The following is a 22,408-nucleotide window of genomic DNA, read 5'->3' on the forward strand; positions in this document are numbered from 1 at the left end:
GTAGTTGTGGCGCCCGGGCTTAGTTGATCCGTGGCATGAGGGATCTTCCTGGATAAGGGCTCGAACCCGTGTCCCAGGCAGATTCTTTTTTTTTTTTTTTTCTTTGCGGTACGCGGGCCTCTCACTGTTGTGGCCTCTCCCGTTGAGGAGCACAGGCTCCGGACGCGCAGGCTCAGCGGCCATGGCTCACGGGCCCAGCCGCTCCGCGGCATGTGGGATCTTCCAGGACCGGGGCACGAACCCGTGTTCCCTGCATCAGCAGGGGGACTCTCAACCACTGCGCCACCAGGGAAGCCCTGGCAGACAGATTCTTAACCACTGTGCCATCAGAGAAGTCCCCAGCTTCTCTATTTTTTTAATCCCCACTTCCAACTCAGGACCAATCAGAGGAAGCTAAGTATGCTTCCCCAAACCAATCACAGAGGACGCTCCACTTCTAGTTAGCCCACCTCCAGCTATCCCACGGCCAATCACAGCACACCTGATGCCTCTGCTTTTTCACTATGAAGCTTTCCTACTCCTCTGTCTGCCTTTAAGTCTCTGCCAGACCCAAGTGGTGGTAGCAAACTCTGAACAAGTAGCTTGTTCTGTTTGTTCTGAGTTGGGTGTTCTTCACACACAGTATGTGCCTTCTGCGTGGAGAAGGCTGGGTGAATTTACCTACTGAGGGATTGTGTGTTTGATGATTCTCAGATGTGTGACTTCTTACTCGTTTTACTTGTTTGTGGGAAGCATCTAACGGGCCTCTAAAATTTGGCCCAAAGTTATTATTGTTCTCATTAATGATGAGGAAACAAGTTGAGAGAAGTAAAATTGCTGTTACCTGCCTGGTGAGCTAGGGTCAGAGGCCAGGTCTCAAGTTGCCCCAGACTCTCTGAGGGTGTCATATATTATACTCATGTAGGGAAGAGTATTATTTCAAATACTGCTTCTGAAACAAAGCTGATTTTATTACATGCCTAGCACAGGAGAACGCTGTGGCAGAACACAGCCTCCTGAACAAAGCAAAGAGCTGATCTTTATATGTTTGCACCAAAGCACAGCTGTTGCTGATTGGGGCTGGTTTCTGGGATTATGGATTCCAGTTACTTATTCACAGTTTAGGATTAGGGCCAAAGAGCTGTCAGTCTTCCAACGTCTTTCTTGAATTTGGAGAATAGGAACTTTTTATTCACACCTTGTGACTTTTCTAAAATATGAAAAATCCTGCATTCTGAGACACACCTGGCCCAAGAGTTTCAGATAAGGAACAGCGGACCTGAAGTATTGATACTTACCTCGCAGGTTATTGTGAGGATTTAATGAGTTAATCTATGTGAAATGACTGGATTGCTTCCAGGCAGAGGAAAGCTGTGTGGCTGGCAATTTTTTTTTTAAATCATAAACTCATACTGGGCCAAAAACTTAGCGTTCAGTTGTAAAGTATTTATCAAGTGCCTACTATGTGCAACGCTTTGAGAATACAAAGCGAACAGAAGACTTGATCTTCTGCTGATTTAAGTCTGGATCCTTTTTTTCCTTTCCGGTTCCTTGGGGTAAGCGTTCTAACAGCAGGATTGTTCATGCAGGCTCTGGAAGGCGTTTCTCCGCCAGGGCTTCTTTCTGTGGCCGTTCGGTTTACCCCTTGCACCGCGGCCACTCATGCTCACGCGGTGCACGCACTGGGCACACACCTGGCGCTGCGTGATCGCACCCCCGCGACCGCCAGATTCCCTTCCAAAGAGGAACGCCTTTCCGAGGGGGTCAGCCCCGCAGCAGCGCCCAGCTTCGCTCGGGCCGAGGTGCTCCAGTCCTAACCATCCCCGGCCCATTCCTGCCGCAGGGGGAGAGGCTGGAGGCGCCACCGGCAGCTACCCCGCGCGGCGTGCTGGCCCCTCCCCTCCCCACGTCTCCTGGCGCCCGAGGGGGCGGGGCCGGACGCGCGCCGCCCGGGACTCCGCCCGCGAACGGCCTGCCGATTGGCCGATGGGGCCAGTGTTCCTCCAGCAGAGCGCACCTCCCCCCCGATTTCCCGCCAGCAGGCCCCTCGCGGTACTTGCCGTGCCTCTAGTGGCTCGGTCCGACAGAGCGGTTGGGCCTCGGCGACCGTGGCCATGTCGCGACAGAGCACGCTGTACAGCTTCTTCCCCAAGTCTCCAGCCCTGAATAATGCCAGCAAAGGCCCGGTCAGGGCCTCAAGTGAAAGCGCCGCCGCCGCTGACACCGGGGCCTCCCCTTCCCCAGGCGGGGATGCGGCCTGGAGCGAGGCCGGGCCTGGGCCGGGGCCCCTGGCGGGCTCCACTTCGCGGGCCGAGGCGAGAAACCTCAACGGAGGGCTGCGAAAGTCGGCAGCCCCTGCGGTCCCCGCCAGGTAGCGGGGTGTCGGGGCGCAGGGAGGTCGCTTCAGGGGCCTGGGGGGTGCGCGGCCAGGCCCTGGGCTTGGAGGAGGTGGTACAGTTGGGGGAGGCGCAGGGAGCCCAGGGAAGGGAGGCTCGCCTCGGGGGGGCGGGCTGGGGTGCTCGGCCAGCGCCTGGGCTCGGAGGAGGTGGGGTTGCATATCTGGCCTGAAAGAACGCAGGGAGCCTTGGGGGTGTAGCCTGTAAACAGGGTAGGAGGAAATCGGCTGTGTACGAAGGGTTGGAGGGGAAGGGAGGACGCGCTTAGTTCGGGGGTAGAGGAGGACACGCGGTCCGTCAGGTGGGGGAGGAGGAGTGGAAGGTGCTCGGGGCAGGGAGGAGAAATGAGAGACGGGAGCCCTGAGGGTGCGGCGGGAAGAGAAAAGAGCTTGTCTGCTCGGCGTGGGGTGCGCCCCCAGGGCGAGGGAGGGGGTGGTGCCTGCCCGGGGCGGGGGAGGGGTGGCGGGAAAGAGGAATGCCCGCCGGGGGGATGACCGCCGGCCACCTGCAGGTTGTGGGGCGCGGCGTGCTGCGAGTGGGACTCCCGGGGGACGTTCCTCCTTCACAGCTGGGACGGTGAATTACCGGTCCAGTAGTCGTTGGAGGAATACGCTCGATGTTTGGCTGAGAGCCTCGGACTCGAAGCCTCTGGCGGGGTGGGTGGGCGGGCCCTCGGCCTGGGTATGGGGGTTGGGGGTGGACGACGAGTTTAGAGCGCGAGGGGTGTGTCCACTCGTAGACGGAGGGGCCTGATTGGTGATAGTAAGGATTGCAGGGGCGGGGGAGCAGCAAGTGCAGGGATCCAGTTGGCTTATCCTGTAGGTAGACAGCATATGCTCCCAAACAGATGAAAGTTTAGGAACAGTGTTGATTTTTGACACCTGGAAGTATTGTGCCAGTTGAAAATAATGTTAGTTTAAGGAACAGTGCACTTTTTTTTTTGGCCGCCCCCTTCCCCCAGGCTTTTGGGATCTCAGTCCCCGACCAGGGATCGAACCCCGGCCCCAGCAGTGACAGCCAGGAATCCTAACCACTGCACCACCAGGGAACTCCCTGATATAGTGCATCTTTTGTTGGCGATTTCAAGGGAGGTTGGGGCAGTGTAATTTTTCCGGAATTGAGAGTGAGCCTCCAAAGGCCTTGATCTGACTCTGGGCGGGGACGTATGGACGCGACTATGGGGAAGCCTGCCCAGGGGTGTCTTCCTCGCCTTCTCGGCAGTTCAGTGCTGTTCCAGGGCTTGGCTAGCCTTTGTTGCAGCAGCGGGCGACATTTTGAAAAGCTCACATTTACTGTATCCCAGGTATTGTATTAGGCATAGTGTGTAATGGTAGCCATTTGAAAGGATGAAGAAATAGTGGTACAGAAAAATAAAGAACGCATTCAGGATCAGAAACTTGAGTAGTTGATTTACAATGTCCTGCGTTTTAGGTGTTATACAGATTTTTCAAAGTCTACGTGGAATTACAGTGTTATTCTTCTTTAAGCGACCCTCTCAAGCAGTTTATGTAGTTGTGTGAAGAGTAGCAGGATATGCCACCCCAGAATGTGCCTCTGGCATAGAGGTTATTTTGAACTGATAATTTTTGAGAAACGGGGGACACAGAAACTGGGGGACACTGGAGAAGCTCTGAGAGCTATAGAAGTTACTCTTCTGTAAGGGAAATTTACATTTAAAAAGGAAATCTCCATTTGTAAGGATGTTTCCCTCTCCGTACTAGGAAGAGAAGAGTGACTAAATCACCAGAAACTTATTAAATGGAGAAGGCACTGACTGAAATCTGCATAACAACCATACCCGTGTTTTTTGTTCTTTTCCTGGTAACCTCCCTTATCTGTCCCCGCCACCCCATCTTTCTTTTGTCTTTATAAAGCTGCAGATGATGTTTTAAGATGGTGACTCGGGCCATCTCTGGGAGTTACTCCGTTTTCCTTAGCATCTCCCACGTGTATGGGGAGGTATACATGTTAATAAACTTTTGTCTATCTTTTTCTTGTTAATTTTTTATTACAGGGGCTCTTAGTCAAGAACTCAGAAGGGTAAAGGGGAAAATATTTTTCCTTCCCTACATGTGCATCCTCTGTAACAGACTATTTTTCATGGTGAGAGATGCATAATGTGTTAATAATGTTTACTTAAACATGAATTTGATTCTTCCTGCATCCATTCTAAACGGATGGAAGTATTTATTGTATGGTTGTGCTTTACGTGTTGAATAGCATATGCTCTTTGTTTTTTTGAGGTCTGAATTTAGGAGACTTGTAAAAGCATAACATTGTTTACACTTGACCACCTACTATGGGGACTACTTCCAAAGTATTCAGGAAAGATGGGCATTTGATACTAGGCTTCTAAAGAAACTCTCCATTCAGTATATAGATTTGGCTTTCTTTTTTTCTTAATTTTTGAATTTTACTTTATTTTATTTACTTTATTTATTTACTTATTTATTTTTGCGGTACGCGGGCCTCTCACTGCTGTGGCCTTTCCTATTGCGGAGCACAGGCTCCGGACGTGCAGGCTCAGCGGCCATGGTTCACGGGCCCAGCCGCTCCGCAGCATGTGGGATCCTCCCAGACCGGGGCACGAACCCGTGTCCCCTGCATCGGCAGGCGGACTCTCAACCACTGCGCCACCAGGGAAGCCCTACTTTATTTTTTTTATACATAGATTTGGTTTTCATTCAACAAATGTTAACGTATCTACTCTGGCAGGCACAGTATTGGGCATTGTAGATCCTGGATATAACAGTGAACGGGACAAGCAAAAACGCAGTTCTAGAGCAGGAGCAGAGTTGGTGAGCTCCGTGTGCTTTGGGGGGAGGATGGGGTATGTGTGCGTCCGGGTAGGCTTTCAGCTCTCTAGGCTGAGACCAGAGGACAAGAAGTTAGCCAGGCTACTGTGGAGGTGAGGGAGTTTTAGAAGCTGGTGCAGGAAGAGGAAGGTCCTGCAAATTGAGAATGAAGAGGAGGCAGGAAGGAGCCTTAGGTATGCAGAGATCCAGTCACCAACAGGCTGATGGGCTACAAAGACATTTGGACTTTTTATGAGGGTCGTTGAACTCTTTAAAAGAAGTTGAGCATCTTTTAATGGTCGTTTGTCATTTAGTTTTCTCTTGTGCTCCAGTGTTAAAGTGTTTTGCCTGTTTTTTTCTTTTTTTCCCCCTTAGTTAGTTTGTCAGTCAGGTGTGATGCAAAAGTATTTTTCCACTTGTGTTGATGAGACAAAGGAAGGAGTCGAGGTGACATCAGTTTCAATAAATGGCTACAGGATGTATGTTTATGCACTCTAGGCCTGCTTCTCAATACTTCATTTCTTCTGTAGTTTATTAAGACCATAATTGAAAGAGCTGTGAGCAAGGCTTCTGACAGCTAAATCTGGGTTTTTTAAGCAAGTCTTAGCTAGTTTATTTTTCACAGTCTCATTTCAGGGATAATTATCTGTTGATTATGAGAAATGAGGGCAGTAAAAAAATTTAAGTATATGCCTTGTACTCATTTATAGGAGTGGTGTGTCAGACATTGACAATTTTTTTTTTTCCCTAAGAGCCTTTAGTTAAAGGTAACTATCTGCCTTAGTTGTAGGTGGCTTTCCTGAGAATTTTCATACAATTAAATCTATTTATAGTAATACATTTTCCAAATAATATCACACCTAATATAATATTATTGTAAGAAAAGTATTCAAGCTTTTAAAAAAGTATCATTGTGGACTCAGTTTCACAGACCTAATTTGATTTAATCGATATAATTAAAACTGGTATTTAAAAAGATGCTGAACTTATAATTTGGTCAGTGGGAGCCTCTTTTAAGCTGGCTTTTATGACTTTTTAACATTGCCCTCAGAACTTTTTAAAATTTTTTTATTTTTGGCTGTGTTGGGTCTTCGTTGCTGCACGTGGGCTTTCTCTAGTTGTGGTGAGCAGGGGCTACTCTTTGTTGCGGTGCGCGGGCTTCTTATTGCGGTGGCTTCTCTTGTTGCGAGCACGGGCTCTAGGTGGGTGGGCTTCAGTAGTTGTGGCGCACGGGCTCAGTAGTTGTGGCGGGCAGGCTCAGTAGTTGTGGCGCATGGGCTTAGTTGCTCCGTGGCATGTGGGATCCTCCTGGACCAGGGCTCAAGCCCGTGTCCCCTGCATCGGCAGGCGGACTCTCAACCACTGCGCCGCCAGGGAAGCCCCCCTCAGAACTTTTGAAAACATCTTTTCATTCTGATGACGATGGTCAATGTCCCTGCTTCTTAAGCTGCTCTCCAAAGAACCCTGGTTTCTTTTAGTTTTTTATGTAGACTTCCTTTCTAATAAAATTTAAGAAACAGTTTCAGAGGCCAGTTTGGATGATAATTTATTTAGGAAATAGTTTTAGCAGCCAGTTTGGATGATAATTTATATGGTCACTGTAGACCTAATGCATAAGTGATGGGTGCCATAGTTATGCAAGCTGAAGGAGAGAAAGCCAGGTATGTGGGCTGAGGTACAGGTAGATGGGCAGGTATAATGGGAGCCTTTGTTATTAATTGCTCTGATTACTTCTCTTTTCTCATTAGCTGTTTGAGGGTAGGGGAATTCTGCTCTAATGGTCCACCTTAAGAGGTAGATACAAACACTGATAGTTTGATTTCTAAAGTTGGCTTGAGAGCATGTTTCACATTTGTGAAACTTGTATTTACATACACAAGTTTTTGTTAGACATAACCAGTCTATCTTTTATTGTTTATAGGAGCAAATTCTAGCAGTACATTGCTATCTACTGATTCTTTTTTAAAAAGTAGATAGCCAAAAATTTTGCTTACAAATTTGGGGCACAACTAGTAATCGACACCAAGGTAAGAGGGAGCAAAAATAATGTGATTTTTAAGCAAAAGCTTAAAGATCTGTTTACTGTATATTTAGCTTAAGTCATTTCTTATTTTTAGTTGTATGAAGGCTTTTACACTTGTTTTTCTGAGTTGTCACCTTTTCCTCTTACCTTTTTAAAACTGTCTTTAAAATTCCAAGAATATCAAACATTTGAGATATATTATCATTTTATTTTTTAAATTTATTTTTAATAACTTTATTTATTTTTGGCTGTGTTGGGTCTTTGTTGCTGCACGCAGGCGTTCTCTAGTTCCAGAGAGCGGTGGCTTCTCTTGTTGCGGAGCACAGGCTCTAGGTGCGCGGCTCAGTAGTTGTGGTGCACGGGCTTAATTGCTCCGCCACATGTGGGATCTTCCTGGACCAGGGCTTAAACCCGTGTCCCGTGCATTGGCAGGATTCTTAAACCACTGCGCTGCGCCGCCAGGGAAGTCCCAGCTTGTGGTTTTCTGATACCAGTGTGTGATAGACTTTGTGGTTAAGTGGCTAAGTTAAGGGAAAGCCTGCTTGACAGTTTCACACGGAGATAAGGGTCTTTGTCTCCTGTTAATTAATGGATATGTTAGGAAGGATGAAGCGCTTAAGGTAAGAAGTCTGAATGGTGCAGACACAGCTCCCTGTTTGAAGATGAGCCTTGTGGTGTTTGACAGCAATAATTATAAAGTTGTGCAGGTCGGTATAGATTTCTAAGTTGAAAGAAGAATGTACCTTAAAGGCCCTTGATATAAGCACCAGCTGAAGCCATGTTCCTGTTCTGGTTTCTTTTCTAACTGTCCAGCATAGAGATTTCCATATTCATATTTTTTGAAGAAAGAAATACTTTAATTTTATGATTGGGCCTGATTTTATAAGGTGGCCTCAATTGATGATTCCAAAATGTCTAAAATATTCTTTTTGTAATGTGCTTATTTTACATTTGTAGTTATTCAGCGAAAACCTGTAAGCGGGCTTAGAAAGTCTTGGTATATAGTACTTGAGCAGGGTTTATCAGTTGTTGTGCCCTCTCCATCACTGAGGGACTCTTGTAGTCTGTTACTGGACACTGCTACCCTTCTCCCTCTCCTTTCCCCTCCTCTCCCTTTCTCAGGAAACCTTTAGGGCTAAATCAGCTTTTGTGCAGATTGAATCTCCTGTTGATTCTGTAGGCATTATGTACTCAACTATTTTGGGTACATGAGGCACTTATCTCTTGACTTAAGTTTTTCCATAAAGCTAGATTTTTAGGGTGAGGGTGGGGGTAGTAGTGTGCTATAGGTAGCTTTTGGAGTATTTGGAATACATTGGAGCAAAGTCGATAATACTGAATATAAGTAGCAAATTTACACAGTCGGTATGTTTGGTATTAATACTTTGGGTCAGATCCTGTTCCTAATGTATACCATATTTGTAGTACAGGTGTTACTCATTATAATTTGGATCACAAGTACAATGAGTTTATGTCTTTTTCCTGCTATCAGTAGTCTATCAGAATTCTGCCAGTTTTTAAACCTTGAATAATTCTGAGATAGTCTCTAACCTTAATACCATTATATTTGTGTTTGTCTTAATAAACATTGTGATATTTGCTTATGTTTTTAAAAATAACTTGAAAATGTTTTTTAAAAATCATTAATTCTAGAATTTCTGTTCCTGAATATTAATGCCAGAAAATTTCAAAGGAGTCTTAAAGATACCTTCCTTAAAATTGCTTATTTGCAGGTAATTGCCTTTAATGTAGCTTAACAAAATATTAACCAAATTATGTATTTCCTTTTGGCAACAGTTCTTGTGACTTCTCACCAGGTGATTTGGTTTGGGCCAAGATGGAGGGTTACCCTTGGTGGCCTTGCCTGGTTTACAACCACCCTTTTGATGGAACATTCATCCGTGAGAAAGGAAAGTCTGCCCGAGTTCATGTACAGTTTTTTGATGACAGCCCAACAAGGGGCTGGGTTAGCAGAAGGCTATTAAAGCCATATACAGGTAAAAGATTCACTCTGCAGAGTGTGTATGTTTGTGAGAGAGAGAGCATGCACGCACACGTGAGTCTGAGTGTCAGTGTCTCCCATACAGTGGAATTAAGCATATTTTACTCAAATAAATTGCAGGAGTGGTATGGTGAAAGCTTCTAGCATGGGAAAAGGATAAGATGCAGCTGGTCTTAAGCCAGTTTGTTGTGCGGAGTGGAATTTTTATTTCCTTCCTTCTGAGTGACTTATAGCAATATCATATCATTAAAGGAAAAATGATTTCCTGATTGGATCTCATGATTTGGACCAAAATGCCATACTCGGACATGAAAAGAGTAAATTAAAGTGTTCCCATCTTAAAGGTTCCAAAAGAAAATGCAGCCAAGATGCATAGAATATAGATCAGTGACATTCTTTAGGACAGATGGAGATGCATGCTACCTGGCCTCACCTTACGAGCACATCTGCGTTGAGTTTCACATCAGAAATCAGAGTTCTGGAACCTTAACTTTCTCTTCCCAGGCCCAGCCTTATTTATCACGGACATCAGCAGTCCTGCATTTTTAGCTTCACTCGGGCTGGGTGCACACTATCAGTCTCTTGGGTTGTACAGTGCATGTACAGTATGACTGCAGGATGCAGTGCCTCAATACTCCAGCATGTACAGGTTTTTCTCCACTATCTTCCACTAATTTGCTGTGTAATCTTATTTTCTGATTCTGTTTGCATATATATAAAATGAGAGAGAGAGTTGGACCAGATGGTAAATGAGGTCTTTTTCCAGGACTAATTTTGAGATTCTAAACAAAGCTTTGGCAAAAAAGGACTTTAAAAAGAGATCAAAAAAGTTTACATTTATGTTGTAGTTACTTTATAAAACAAACCGTGTGCATACTGCTCTCTGCCCTTTAAATATCCAAATTGTTGCAATACATGTATGTGAATAAATCAGCAAAGAGGCATGCATGAAAAAAGTAGGCCTTCTTTGGGGGGCATGGTCTTAGAGCTGTAGTTTGCATCAGAGGTTTCGGGGAATGACGATGACACCAGATAGATGCGGGGGTAAGTACAGCTGCAGCAGGTACTTTGGGAAAAGTTCAGAACTACTCTTAATGATTTTGATTATTGCACTTTGTAGTTTTGGTGCAGCTCTTTAGAGAACTGAGAAATTGCAGCTTTGTTTTAGTCAGCTTATGAACGTTGCTAATTCCATGGAAATTTAGGATGTCTCATCGTTTTAGTATATAGAAAGAAGGGTGTAATATAATGTTTGGATCTGTTAGACAAATTCAGGTTAGTTTTCCAACTATAGGTATATTCAGGTAGAAGAGAAAAGACATTCCTAGTTATGCCTCTTGGAAAAGAACTAAAACAATTCTGTATCATTGGTCTTGTGGATAGAAATTTTGCTCAGTGGATGGAAATGACATTTAATACTACAGCTCTTTGAAATGAAATGAATAAAGGAAAAGTTTTACTTTAAAGCAGAGCAAGACATTTTGATGCAACTGTTTTGAAAAAATTTAACATTACAAGTCTGAACTGGGTTACTGTCCCAAAATGTAGGATTTTTTTTTTTTTAACATCTAACTGCCTTGGGAACAAACTTATTTTTAATATCATTGCTTCATTTAAGTGATAGTGTAGTTTTTGCCTTCCTTAAGTAATGTTGTTTTAAAAAGGGTCTCAAACCCCCTTTACATCTCATGCCTCATCTGAAGAGGAGGTGTGCCTAGGTGTTTTGGGTCACAGTCCCAGGTCATTATAGAAGAGACTAAGTGGTCCTGGGTGACCAACAGTTAAGGCAGCTTAAATGAGGTAAAACAGGTAATTTCAGTTTCACTGGTAGTTTTTCCCTGAAAATTCCTTCCTTGTAGGCTTTATTGATCTATCTGTATCGATCAGAAATAACGGGAGATTAAAAATTATACTTGATTGTTGTCACTCTTGTTCCTTGGGGCAAGTGTTATACATTGAGCCAAATATCTAGCCAACAGTTCCTATTTATAAATAAATATATATATGTTTTTTAGGTTCAAAGTCAAAGGAAGCCCAGAAAGGAGGTCATTTCTACAGTTCAAAGCCTGAAATACTCAGAGCAATGCAACGTGCAGATGAAGCCTTGAATAAAGACAAGATTGAGAGGCTTGAATTGGCAGTGTGTGATGAGCCCTCAGAACCAGAGGAGGAAGAAGAGACGGAGGTGGGACAGTGCTAACAGGCGGTTGTTACTTCTGTTAGGAGAGTGATGAAAAAGGGTCAGGGGCATATTAGAGTGGTATTTTCCATGTATCTATTTAGTACTCATACATGCATACTTCTATACATTCCTGGACTGTAGGTCATGTTATATTATTTAGAATCTGAGCAGCCTAGCACCGCTTTTTATTTAAGTTCTCAAGCCTGCTAGAAAGACACATGCTGTAAAAGGCAGTACCATTTTGGTAACCAGTATAGAGAGCTAGGGACAGTAAGGACATGGTGATAAAATTGGTCATGGTGTCTGGTAATAAGCTGCTGTATGAGGGTGTGGAAATTAATTATCCAGTTTTGTGCTCTAATACTTTTGTATTTTGGATTGGTAAGAATAGAGATTAAGTAACCTTGAAATATAACCTTGGTTTCAAATATTAACGGTCACTATTTGAGTGAATTAAATCTTGTTAAGGAAATGAACAAATAATTGGCATATTTAAAACAAACATAGTCATCATTCTCTAATTTAGTAAATTAATGCCGTGTGCTTAAAAAGATTCATCTATAACTAAGTTTGATTTTGTTTTATTCTATTCTAGATGAGATAGGCAATAAGTAAGTTAATATAATGAGTTTTTTAAGAGAAATGAAAGAAGAGTTTCTAATCTTATTTTTGAGGTTGAGACCAGAGATCATAACGTTACTCAGATGTTTAGACCTGGATGGTAACTACAGAAATCATTTAGCTTCATGCTACTTTATATATGAGGGAGGCCCGTGATAATAAATGAATGTGCCTTGCCCAAGAAGATACAGCTGGTTTGTGGAAAGCAAGGACTAGAACTAGGTTGATTTACTGCTTTTTTATACTAAATAATTTATAAAATGGTAAACTTCATAACATGTCCAAATGTAAGAGGAGAGGTGACCCTGGAAGAAAGATAACAGCAGAAGACTGAATGTTTTTTCCACAGCTATGACTGTTAATGAGGACATCACCTATGAGTATTTGTGATGTGTGGTCATCCTAAGGACTTCGTCAGTATTTGAATAGGATAGAACTCTCATGACAGAATCACTTAATCCTGTATTGTGATACTTGTTTTTAATGTTAGGTGAAACTGAAATTGATATCCCTTGAGAAAGAAAATAGTTGATTTCTGGAGGTGGGTTCTTCTCTTGATAGATGAAGTTGCAACATATTGAGAGATTCCACAGCAATATTGTCATTTTCCAAATTTTACTTTTGTTTTAAAATACTCTTCTTTGCCTTCCAGGCAGGTGCCACTTACACATCAGATAAGAGTGAAGAAGAAAATGAAATTGAGAGTGAAGAGGAAGTGAGGCCAAAGGTGCAAGGATCTAGGCGAAGTAGCCGCCAGATAAAAAAACGAAGGGTCATATCAGACTCTGAGAGTGACATTGGTGGCTCTGATGTGGAATTTAAGCCAGATGCTAAGGAGGAAGGAAGCAGTGATGAAATAAGCAGTGGAGTAGGGGATAGTGACAGTGAAGGCCTGGACAGCCCTGTCAAAGTTGCTCCAAAGAGGAAGAGAATGGTAACTGGAAATGGCTCCCTCAAAAGGAAAAGTTCAAGGAAGGAAATGCCCTCGGCCACCAAACGAGCAACTGGCATTTCATCAGAAACCAAGAATACTTTGAGTGCTTTCTCTGCCCCTCAAAATTCTGAATCCCAAGCCCACATTAGTGGAGGATGTGATGACAGTAGTCGCCCCACCATCTGGTATCATGAAACTTTAGAGTGGCTTAAGGAGGAGAAGAGAAGAGATATGCACAGGAGGCGACCTGATCACCCTGATTTTGATGCATCCACACTCTATGTGCCTGAGGATTTCCTTAATTCCTGTACTCCTGGGATGAGGAAGTGGTGGCAGATTAAGTCTCAGAACTTTGATCTTGTCATATTTTATAAGGTGGGGAAGTTTTATGAGCTCTACCACATGGATGCTCTTACTGGAGTCAGTGAACTAGGGCTGGTATTCATGAAAGGCAACTGGGCCCATTCTGGTTTCCCTGAAATTGCATTTGGCCGATATTCAGATTCCCTGGTCCAGAAGGGCTATAAAGTAGCACGGGTGGAACAGACCGAGACCCCGGAAATGATGGAGGCACGATGCAGAAAGATGGCACATATATCTAAGTATGATAGAGTGGTGAGGAGGGAGATCTGTAGGGTCATTACCAAGGGTACACAGACCTACAGTGTGCTGGAAGGTGACCCCTCAGAGAACTACAGTAAGTACCTTCTTAGCCTCAAAGAAAAAGAAGATGATTCTTCTGGCCACGCTCGAGTGTATGGAGTATGTTTTGTTGATACCTCGCTAGGGAAGTTCTTCATAGGTCAGTTTTCAGATGATCGCCATTGTTCCAGGTTTAGGACTTTAGTGGCACACTATCCTCCAGTACAAGTCTTGTTTGAGAAAGGAAATCTCTCAGTGGAAACTAAGATGATTCTCAAGGGTTCATTATCCTCTTCTCTTCAGGAAGGTCTGATACCAGGTTCCCAGTTTTGGGATGCAGCCAAAACTTTGAGAACTCTCCTTGAAGAAGGATATTTTACAGACAAGTTAAATGAGGACAGTGGGGTGATGTTACCCCAGGTGCTTAAAGGTATGACCTCAGAGTCTGATTCTGTTGGGTTGACACCGGGAGAGAAGAGTGAATTGGCCCTCTCTGCTCTTGGTGGTTGTATCTTCTACCTCAAAAAATGCCTTATTGATCAGGAGCTTTTATCAATGGCTAATTTTGAAGAATATATTCCCTTGGATTCTGACACGGTCCGTGCTACAAGACCTGGTGCTGTCTTTGCTAAAGCCAATCAACGAATGGTGCTAGATGCTGTGACATTAAACAACTTGGAGATTTTTCTGAACGGAACAAATGGTTCTACTGAAGGGACCCTGTTAGAGAAGATTGATACTTGCCATACTCCCTTCGGTAAGCGGCTCCTAAAGCAATGGCTTTGTGCCCCACTCTGTAACCCTTATGTTATCAGTGATCGTCTAGATGCCATAGAAGACCTAATGGTTGTGCCTGACAAAATCTCTGAGGTGGTAGACCTTCTAAAGAAGCTTCCAGACCTTGAGAGGCTACTGAGTAAAATTCATAATGTTGGCTCTCCCCTGAAGAGCCAGAACCACCCAGATAGCAGGGCTATAATGTATGAAGAAACCACATACAGCAAAAAAAAGATTATTGATTTTCTTTCTGCTCTGGAAGGATTCAAAGTACTATGTAAAATTATAGGGGTTATGGAAGAAGTCATTGATGATTTTAAGTCTAAAATCCTTAAGCAGGTCCTTACTCTGCAGACAAAAAATCCTGAAGGCTGCTTTCCTGATTTGACTTTAGAACTAAACCGATGGGATACAGCCTTTGACCATGAAAAGGCTCGAAAGACTGGACTGATTACTCCCAAAGCAGGATTTGACTCTGATTATGATCAAGCTCTTGCTGACATAAGAGAAAATGAACAGAGCCTCCTGGAATACTTGGAGAAACAGCGTAGTAGAATTGGCTGTAGGACCATAGTCTACTGGGGAATTGGTAGGAATCGTTACCAGTTGGAAATTCCCGAGAATTTCATCACCCGTAATTTGCCAGAAGAATATGAGTTGAAATCTACCAAGAAGGGCTGTAAACGATACTGGACCAAAACAATTGAGAAAAAGTTGGCTAATCTGATAAATGCTGAAGAACGGAGAGATGTATCATTAAAGGACTGCATGCGGCGACTGTTCTATAACTTTGATAAAAATTACAAGGACTGGCAGGCTGCTGTGGAGTGCATCGCAGTGTTGGGTAAGGTTTTCAAGAGGCTTGTTCCTAAAGCTTTGGTTAGTAACGTCCTGTGTTCCAATTGTATATTAAGATTGGAAAGTCCTCATTGACTCGTATCCCTAAACTCAAGTGACACATATATATTTTGATCAAATTCCAATTGAATTTATTGTATTCAATAAGTGTTTTTTAAGCTATTTTTTGTCACACTAATTTAAAGCTATCCCTTGACCTATCACTCAGTTTTCATTTTTTTATATATATATACACCCTTGCATTCTTTTTTGTATTTCAGTGAATCTCTTTACATGAACGCTTCAAAAGATTTTAATCTTCCCCTTTTTTTTTGGCCCAAGTTGTCACACTTTCTTTTCTACAGTTGATTTCTAAGAGCCCTGATACAAGTATTTGTAATTTGGTAACCTTTCCAGCTTCATAAGTAATTTCCTTTTTCTTTAAATTTCATGGCCAAGTCATTTGGAGCCTTTGCTTGTTTTACAGTTTTGGGTTTTTTTCTGTTGTAAAAATGCAGCAACCATAGTTTACCCAAATTTGTAACAAAACTATTTTAGTCTGAACACAACTGTCCAGAATAAAATGGCATCCTATTCTGTTTTTGAGTGTGTATATCTATTATGGTTTTTGAGTGTGCCACATTTATTCCTTAAGCCAATACAGTTTTAAACAATTTGGTAGGTAATGTAAAATCATCCCTCAGCTCAGGTGTTCAAAATTGGTGAATATATTTTCCTCTTAAGATTCTGCCTATTGTCAGAATGCTCTGCTTCTAAGAAGTGTTAGCTCCATGATTATATCACGGAGAGACCACTACAGCATCTCTCTGTTGTATCTTAGCTTTCCTTTGGCATACCTCTGGTCTAGATATTAGAGGACTTAAAATCTACTTTGAGGGGATATTTTCTTGGGCTTGAAATTGGAAGTTATTTCTCATTTCAGTACAAGTGCTATAAGACATGTAAAACATTTAGGCTGATGACTTATTTTTGTGCAGTTAAAACAATGTCACTAGAGTGCTTACTTTTAGAAAAAAAGCTGCCATGTCTAAAAGAGCAAGTAGAGCATGCCACCTCCACTAAAAAAACATTTTTGGAAGACTTCTTATAGAAGTTGGGCCTTTGTGCTTATCAAGAAACCTCAAAAATGATGAAGCTTCACTTTTGACCTCTCTTTAACAGATGTCTTATTGTGCCTGGCTAACTACAGTCGAGGGGGTGATGGTCCTATGTGTCGTCCAGTAGTTCTGTTGCCAGAAGAAGATACTCCTCCCTTTCTAGACCTTAAAGGATCACGCCACCCCTGCATTACGAAGACTTTTTTTGGTGATGACTTTATTCCAAATGACATTCTAATAGGCTGTGAGGAAGAGGAAGAAAATGGCAAAGCTTACTGTGTGCTTGTTACTGGACCGAATATGGGGGGCAAGTCTACGCTCATGAGACAGGTAAACTTGAAGTTTTGTTACACCAAATTATTTGTAACACTTATAGAGTGAATATAGTACATATTTAAGCCACCGTTTCCCAAGGAGCATATGACAGAATTCAGTCATTGACTTATTAGGAAGCAAAGGGAAACTCCCTGAGTCATGAAACTAAGAACTGTATTCTTATTGGTCAAATATTTGCCTGATGTTAAGGGAAGTATATTAAGAAGGTGAAGGTGGTTTCAGGCCACGAGTTTTTTTATGAACTCTTACTTTGAATCCATTTCCTGTGAAGGCAGAGGTATTCATAATGAATGAAAATAATACAAATGTTTTATGTTTGTTCTTATATTAGGTTCATTTCTAGGAACCCTTATACAAGAACCACTGCACTTGTTCATACAGGAAGGTGATTCATGACCTCTAGTTAACTGTTGGGAACTGCTTTTAGGGAAGAAAATAAATATATTTTTCTGACCTTCTGCCAGGGGTTAGCTAGCTACTGAGCTAAATATGATTTAGATTTTAAAGGGTTGTAGAAAAAAACAATGTGTAACAGACATTGGGCCCTTGACAGAAGATATTTGCTGACCCCCCAACTACTGCACTGTATTATATTTCTGTACAAATTTGCTAACTAGAGAGGAGCAATAGTATAGTAAGGTGGTTTCCAACCTCCTTTTCATTTTTAAATCAAAAATCATCTAGAGAGCACAACAAAAAAGTACCTGGGAGTTGGGGTGTGTTCATCCTCTGAAACTGATTGTTGGGTCTGGAACTGGTTCTAGGCATCAGTAGTTTTAGGTTGAGAATCACTAGTGTAGTTGGTTAGCATATAGGTGCTGAGGTTTCAAATAAAGCCAGTTAGGCCCTAAGCCTCATGCCTTCCTAAGCCTCACTTTTCCTACTTAGGTTTGTGAAGATTTTTTTTAGAGTGCCTGACTACTCACTCGTAGTTAATAAATATTTATTAGGGCTTATTATCTCTGTCTTCTGGATATACATAGATATCTCTGTCTGTTCTCTAACACCAGTCAGTCATAAAAGGCCTTTTTCTCCCTCATTCACAGGCTGGCCTACTAGTTGTAATGGCCCAGATGGGTTGTTATGTACCAGCTGAAGTGTGTAGGCTCACACCAATCGATAGAGTGTTTACTAGACTTGGTGCCTCAGACAGAATAATGTCAGGTGAGTTTTTTTTCCTACCGAAGGCTCTGTTATTTGACAGTTCATTTCTATATTTTAGGTGTTAAAAACACATCTACCTTTAAATAGGATGTTTTATTTATTTTTTTCCGGTGTTACGCAAGGCAGAATGCTTTCAGACATTTGAAAGCATTATGCAATTTTTAACATACTAGAAGTAATCTCTTAGTACCATGGTAGTTCATAATAGATTCAAAGGATATGAACCTAAAAGATGAATCTACTGTTACAACAGGATTCTTAAAATGATCACCTATTTGTGATTTTTTTTTAGGTGAAAGTACATTTTTTGTTGAATTGAGTGAAACTGCCAGTATACTTACACATGCAACCGCACATTCTCTGGTGCTTGTGGATGAATTAGGTAAGATATTAAAATTTCCAAGACATTAGAACAAAGAATTATTTTTCTCGAAAATGGTCTGAAGGACACATCTCTTAAAGACTATGATACACTCACCTTTGTCCATAGACCCCACAGTTGGCCCTAAGGTGGCAATTTTACAGGGATAATGAGAATATTTATTGGATAATAAGGCTATTTAAAGAGAACTAAAAGGAAGTTTCTGAAGCACAGTGGTACTCGAGTAGTATTCCTGAACTCCAAGCAGACCTACTTAGCTAGAGAGGGCCTGTTTACAGAATGCTTTTGGATATACTGAACTGATCTTTAGTACATTTTTTTCCATTCCTTTGTGAGGCATGTCCTTCTTTGTATATAATATGGCAGATTGTGTAATACATAGTTCATGTATATTTTATTTTCATAGGAAGAGGTACTGCAACCTTTGATGGGACAGCAATAGCAAATGCAGTTGTTAAAGAACTTGCTGAGAATATTAAGTGTCGTACATTGTTTTCTACCCACTACCATTCATTAGTTGAAGACTATTCTCAAAATGTTGCAGTCCGCCTAGGACACATGGTATGTACAAGTTGTTTATTCAAAAGTTATGTTTTTGAATGGGTACTTCCATTGCCAGCATGTAATCTTTCTTTTTTAGGCATGCATGGTAGAAAATGAATGTGAAGATCCCAGCCAGGAGACTATTACCTTCCTGTATAAATTCATTAAAGGAGCCTGTCCTAAAAGCTATGGCTTTAATGCAGCAAGGCTTGCTAATCTTCCAGAGGAGGTTATTCAAAAGGGACATAGAAAAGCAAGAGAATTTGAGAAGATGACTCAGTCACTGCGATTATTTCGGTAATTATAACTGGATATAATTTTACCATGTAGTTGATTACCAAAACAGTAAAGGGATGGATGATGCACTGTGAAAAATGTAAACTAAAACTTTTTTTTTAAATTTATTTAAAGGGAAGTTTGTCTGGCTAGTGAAAGGTCGACTGTAGATGCTGAAGCTGTCCATAAGTTGCTGACTTTGATTGAGGAATTATAGACTACATTGGAAGCTTTGAGTTCACTTTTGACAAAGGTGGTAAATTCAGACAACATTATGATCTAATAAACTTTATTTTTTAAAAATGACCATTTTTCCATTTTCTTTCTAGGAAATTAAACCCTTTTAATTCTTACCTACCTTCTACATAATGGTTATTGAATACTCCACAATATATTAAGTCTAGATGTTATGGTACATGCATACACTTTCAGGCTGTTTATACCCACTGTCACCAATACACATAAATGGGGTGGGGGGAGCTATGAAACTGTATAGGGCTGTATATATACTTGCCTCAGCTTAATGCGGGAAATTCTTTTAATTTCCAGCAATTTGTCTAAACTGTTCAAAAAAAAACTATGAACAGAGTTCAAATACAGGACTGTTTTGAAGAGACTTTCTAAAGTGTACTTTTAAAACATAGTAGTTTTTACCTTTCACAAAACTGAGTTACAAGAATACTTTTGTTTTACAGTGCATCCCTTCCTAGGAAGTCTCATTAAAACACTCACTTTGTCTAGGGGTGATTTTGAATGCTGCACAGGGAAGGGAAGGAAATATAGTCTTAACTTTTCTTAAAGGATACCAGAAACATTGCTGGATATAATTTAAGATTAGTGTTTTCTCTTTCATAGAAAGAACGTACATACTGGGACATGAGTACAGTTACAGCAAGTCTAGGTGTGCTAACAAAACAGGGCACATTCAAGTACAATAAGATTTTGCTTGAAATTAAAAACAAACTACATGAGATTAAAGCATTAAAATCATATTTCTCAATCTGAATACATGTTAAAAAAAAACAAAAGAAATGCAGAAGTGCTAGCTCACATTTTTACCATATTACAAAAGCAATTGGTACCCACGTCCATAAAGGCAGCAACAAAGCTGCTTGTCTATTGAAGAGTACTACTGCAAATTGGACTGCATTCAATGCTAGTTGTAAAAACACCAGCTTTTTTCAGAAGTTGGTATCTGTACAAAATTGCAGCTTATTTTCTTCACTTCTGTCCCTTCAAAAGTCTTTACACAGTAATGCTAAAACACCCAGCTTTGAGATCCTGAGTCAATATATTGCCACTTTCTTTTTGGTAGCTTGAGCTTCATAGTGTCAACTGACCTTGTGTATCCATTTTTAATACAGTCTCTTCCTGTAGCATGGGCAAATATTTTAAATCTTCTTCCAAAAAAAAATGTTTTAAGTTATGATGTTAGAATGGCAGGACTTTTTCTTTAGGGAAGGAATTCAGTTGTGCTGCAATGTATTAGATTCTATAGGTGGAGCAGAGTCATATAGTGTATCTGTATCATGTGTAGGCTCACCAGCTAATGTACAAGGATTAGACAGTGTTCCAGCACCACAGTCACAGAAAAACCTAAAGCAAAATGAAAACCCAAAGATTAGGAAAAGTGAGGGGAGGAAAATAATTGGGCAATACAGCAAGCAAGTGTGCTACATACATACCTATCATGTCTAATAAATTCTACATCATGTCCCTGATGGCACTTCTTAATGCAGTTCACACATATGGCATTTCGATCTGTGGTGTTACAAGTGTGACATCTAAAAAGCAAAAGCTTACATTATTTTCCTTGATCATGTTATTTATTCAAAATACTGCAATTTGTTTATATATTACCCTATGGCCTTTGGCTTATAAGAAAAGAGGCCCCCAATTTTTGTGGCTTTAATCTAGTCTAATTCTGAAAAGGGACTTTAATGGAATAAGTGAATTTCCTATTTTGTGTCTTCTGAGGAAAACAAGTTCCTATCAAGTCTTCACTGAATCAGTATGGGGGAGGGGGAGTCAAAACCCACTCATGGTGGCTGGGATATAAGGAACACTTAATGACAGCTTTACCTTGAAACTCCTAGGAAAACAATATGGTTCACATTTTCAGTGGTATCAGTAGTTACTGCAGTATTACATTTTCCCATATTACGGTCTCAAACAGGATCCTCAAAGTAGATTGATCACAGAACTCAATGTGGACAATTAATAAAATTTTCAGTTATATTTTTCATTAGCAAATACCCAATTTACTTTCTTAGCTCATACATTTAAGGGAAAGCTAAATATGTGAATTCTTGTCAGTTTAGAAAAGTAAATCTTACTCTCCCATTTCAAGACTCACAAATAATTTAGAAATATACCTGTAGAAATCATGCATGGGGTAGCTGGTGTAACTTGATATTTTATATAAACATTGGCCTCTACTAACAGCCTTTTCTATGGCGTCTTGATTGTTCATTATTTTGTTATCTGTAATAAAAAAAATAAGAAATCCTAGAGTATAAAGACTTAAGATAGCAAATTACAGGATTATTTTAATAGAGTTAAGAACTTTAAAAGAGGCTAACCAGTGAAGTAAAAAAATCGGCTAAGAATAGAAATGAGTTTTCCTTGTACCAGATACTCCAACTATTTAGGACAAGGTGAAACAAAACTCTTTCAAAATAGTTCTCTTGAATTGCTGGTTACTATACAGTGACAGAAGGTATTAAGTTACTGAATAACAATGGCTTCTATCATCTTTTCATGGCATATTTACTGCATTATAGGCAGAACACAGACTCCAACATACCTTTCATTGTCACATTAACACCAGATGCTAAAAATAAGCCTCCAAACCGGTTGTTAAAAATCTGATTGCCTTCTAGTGTTGCAGTTGCATGATTTGTAATTTCAATACCTGAAGCAAAATTTACAAACAGCAGATGCATCACTTTATATATAGTTTCTTAAAAGAAACCTGAAATATAGCAAATATAGTGAACTACTTCTTTTACATAAAAAGTATATTAACTGTTAACATCGAAAGAAATACATGCAAATGTTTATTTGAATTGTTTATAGTAACATTCAATTCACTTTCCACTGTTGATAATCCTCTATCCCTGCTAAAGGAATGATACAGATGGTTTGTAATTTACTTTTATTAATAATTACATTTAAAATTTTCTTTGCAAACTAAGAAGAAGATAGGGCCCAGAAATATGTGTAGGTAGGAGCTAGATGGTTATTTGGAATTATTAAGAGAAATCCTCTTCAGTGGCAAAAAGTTGAAATATATGCATGATACTTGGATTTCACTTACCAAGATCTTTAAAAAAACATTCTGTTTGTGAGGCCAGAGGGCTTGAATTTATCTGAATCTATTTCTAATGGTAGTACTAGCC

General features: G+C 41.1%; 2 protein-coding genes across 5 annotated transcripts in view; one reads left to right on the forward strand and one right to left on the reverse strand.

Annotated features, from left to right (window-relative positions):
- Window positions 1–1,963: 1,963 nt before the first annotated feature.
- On the forward strand, window positions 1,964–19,313 carry MSH6 (mutS homolog 6). Of its 3 annotated transcripts, XM_082642834.1 has the most exons (10): window positions 1,966–2,350; window positions 8,991–9,190; window positions 11,211–11,380; window positions 12,651–15,195; window positions 16,371–16,636; window positions 17,689–17,806; window positions 18,099–18,188; window positions 18,595–18,749; window positions 18,829–19,028; window positions 19,143–19,313. In XM_082642834.1, exons 1-10 carry the CDS (start codon window positions 2,094–2,096, stop codon window positions 19,222–19,224), a joined length of 4,083 nt encoding a protein of 1,360 aa, XP_082498960.1. In that variant the 5' UTR covers window positions 1,966–2,093; the 3' UTR covers window positions 19,225–19,313. The 3 variants fall into 3 exon arrangements, with proteins under 3 accessions (XP_082498961.1, XP_082498960.1, XP_082498962.1); XM_082642835.1 differs by lacking the exon at window positions 18,099–18,188 and having other exon boundaries at window positions 1,964–2,350; XM_082642836.1 differs by lacking the exon at window positions 8,991–9,190 and having other exon boundaries at window positions 1,968–2,350.
- The window catches only part of FBXO11 (F-box protein 11), a 100,892-nt gene continuing 97,797 nt past the window's right edge, over window positions 19,314–22,408 (reverse strand). For both annotated transcript variants that reach the window (XM_082642838.1, XM_082642837.1), the window contains exons 20-23: window positions 21,814–21,921; window positions 21,383–21,491; window positions 20,693–20,791; window positions 19,314–20,603 (exon numbers count right to left, since the gene is read on the reverse strand). In XM_082642838.1, coding sequence (XP_082498964.1) covers window positions 20,474–20,603; window positions 20,693–20,791; window positions 21,383–21,491; window positions 21,814–21,921 — 446 coding nt within the window. In that variant the 3' untranslated portion in view covers window positions 19,314–20,473. The remainder of the gene's footprint in view (window positions 20,604–20,692; window positions 20,792–21,382; window positions 21,492–21,813; window positions 21,922–22,408) is intronic.

Source organism: Mesoplodon mirus (assembly GCF_964341445.2).
Source record: "Mesoplodon mirus genome assembly, chromosome: 14".
NCBI lineage: Eukaryota > Metazoa > Chordata > Mammalia > Artiodactyla > Ziphiidae > Mesoplodon > Mesoplodon mirus.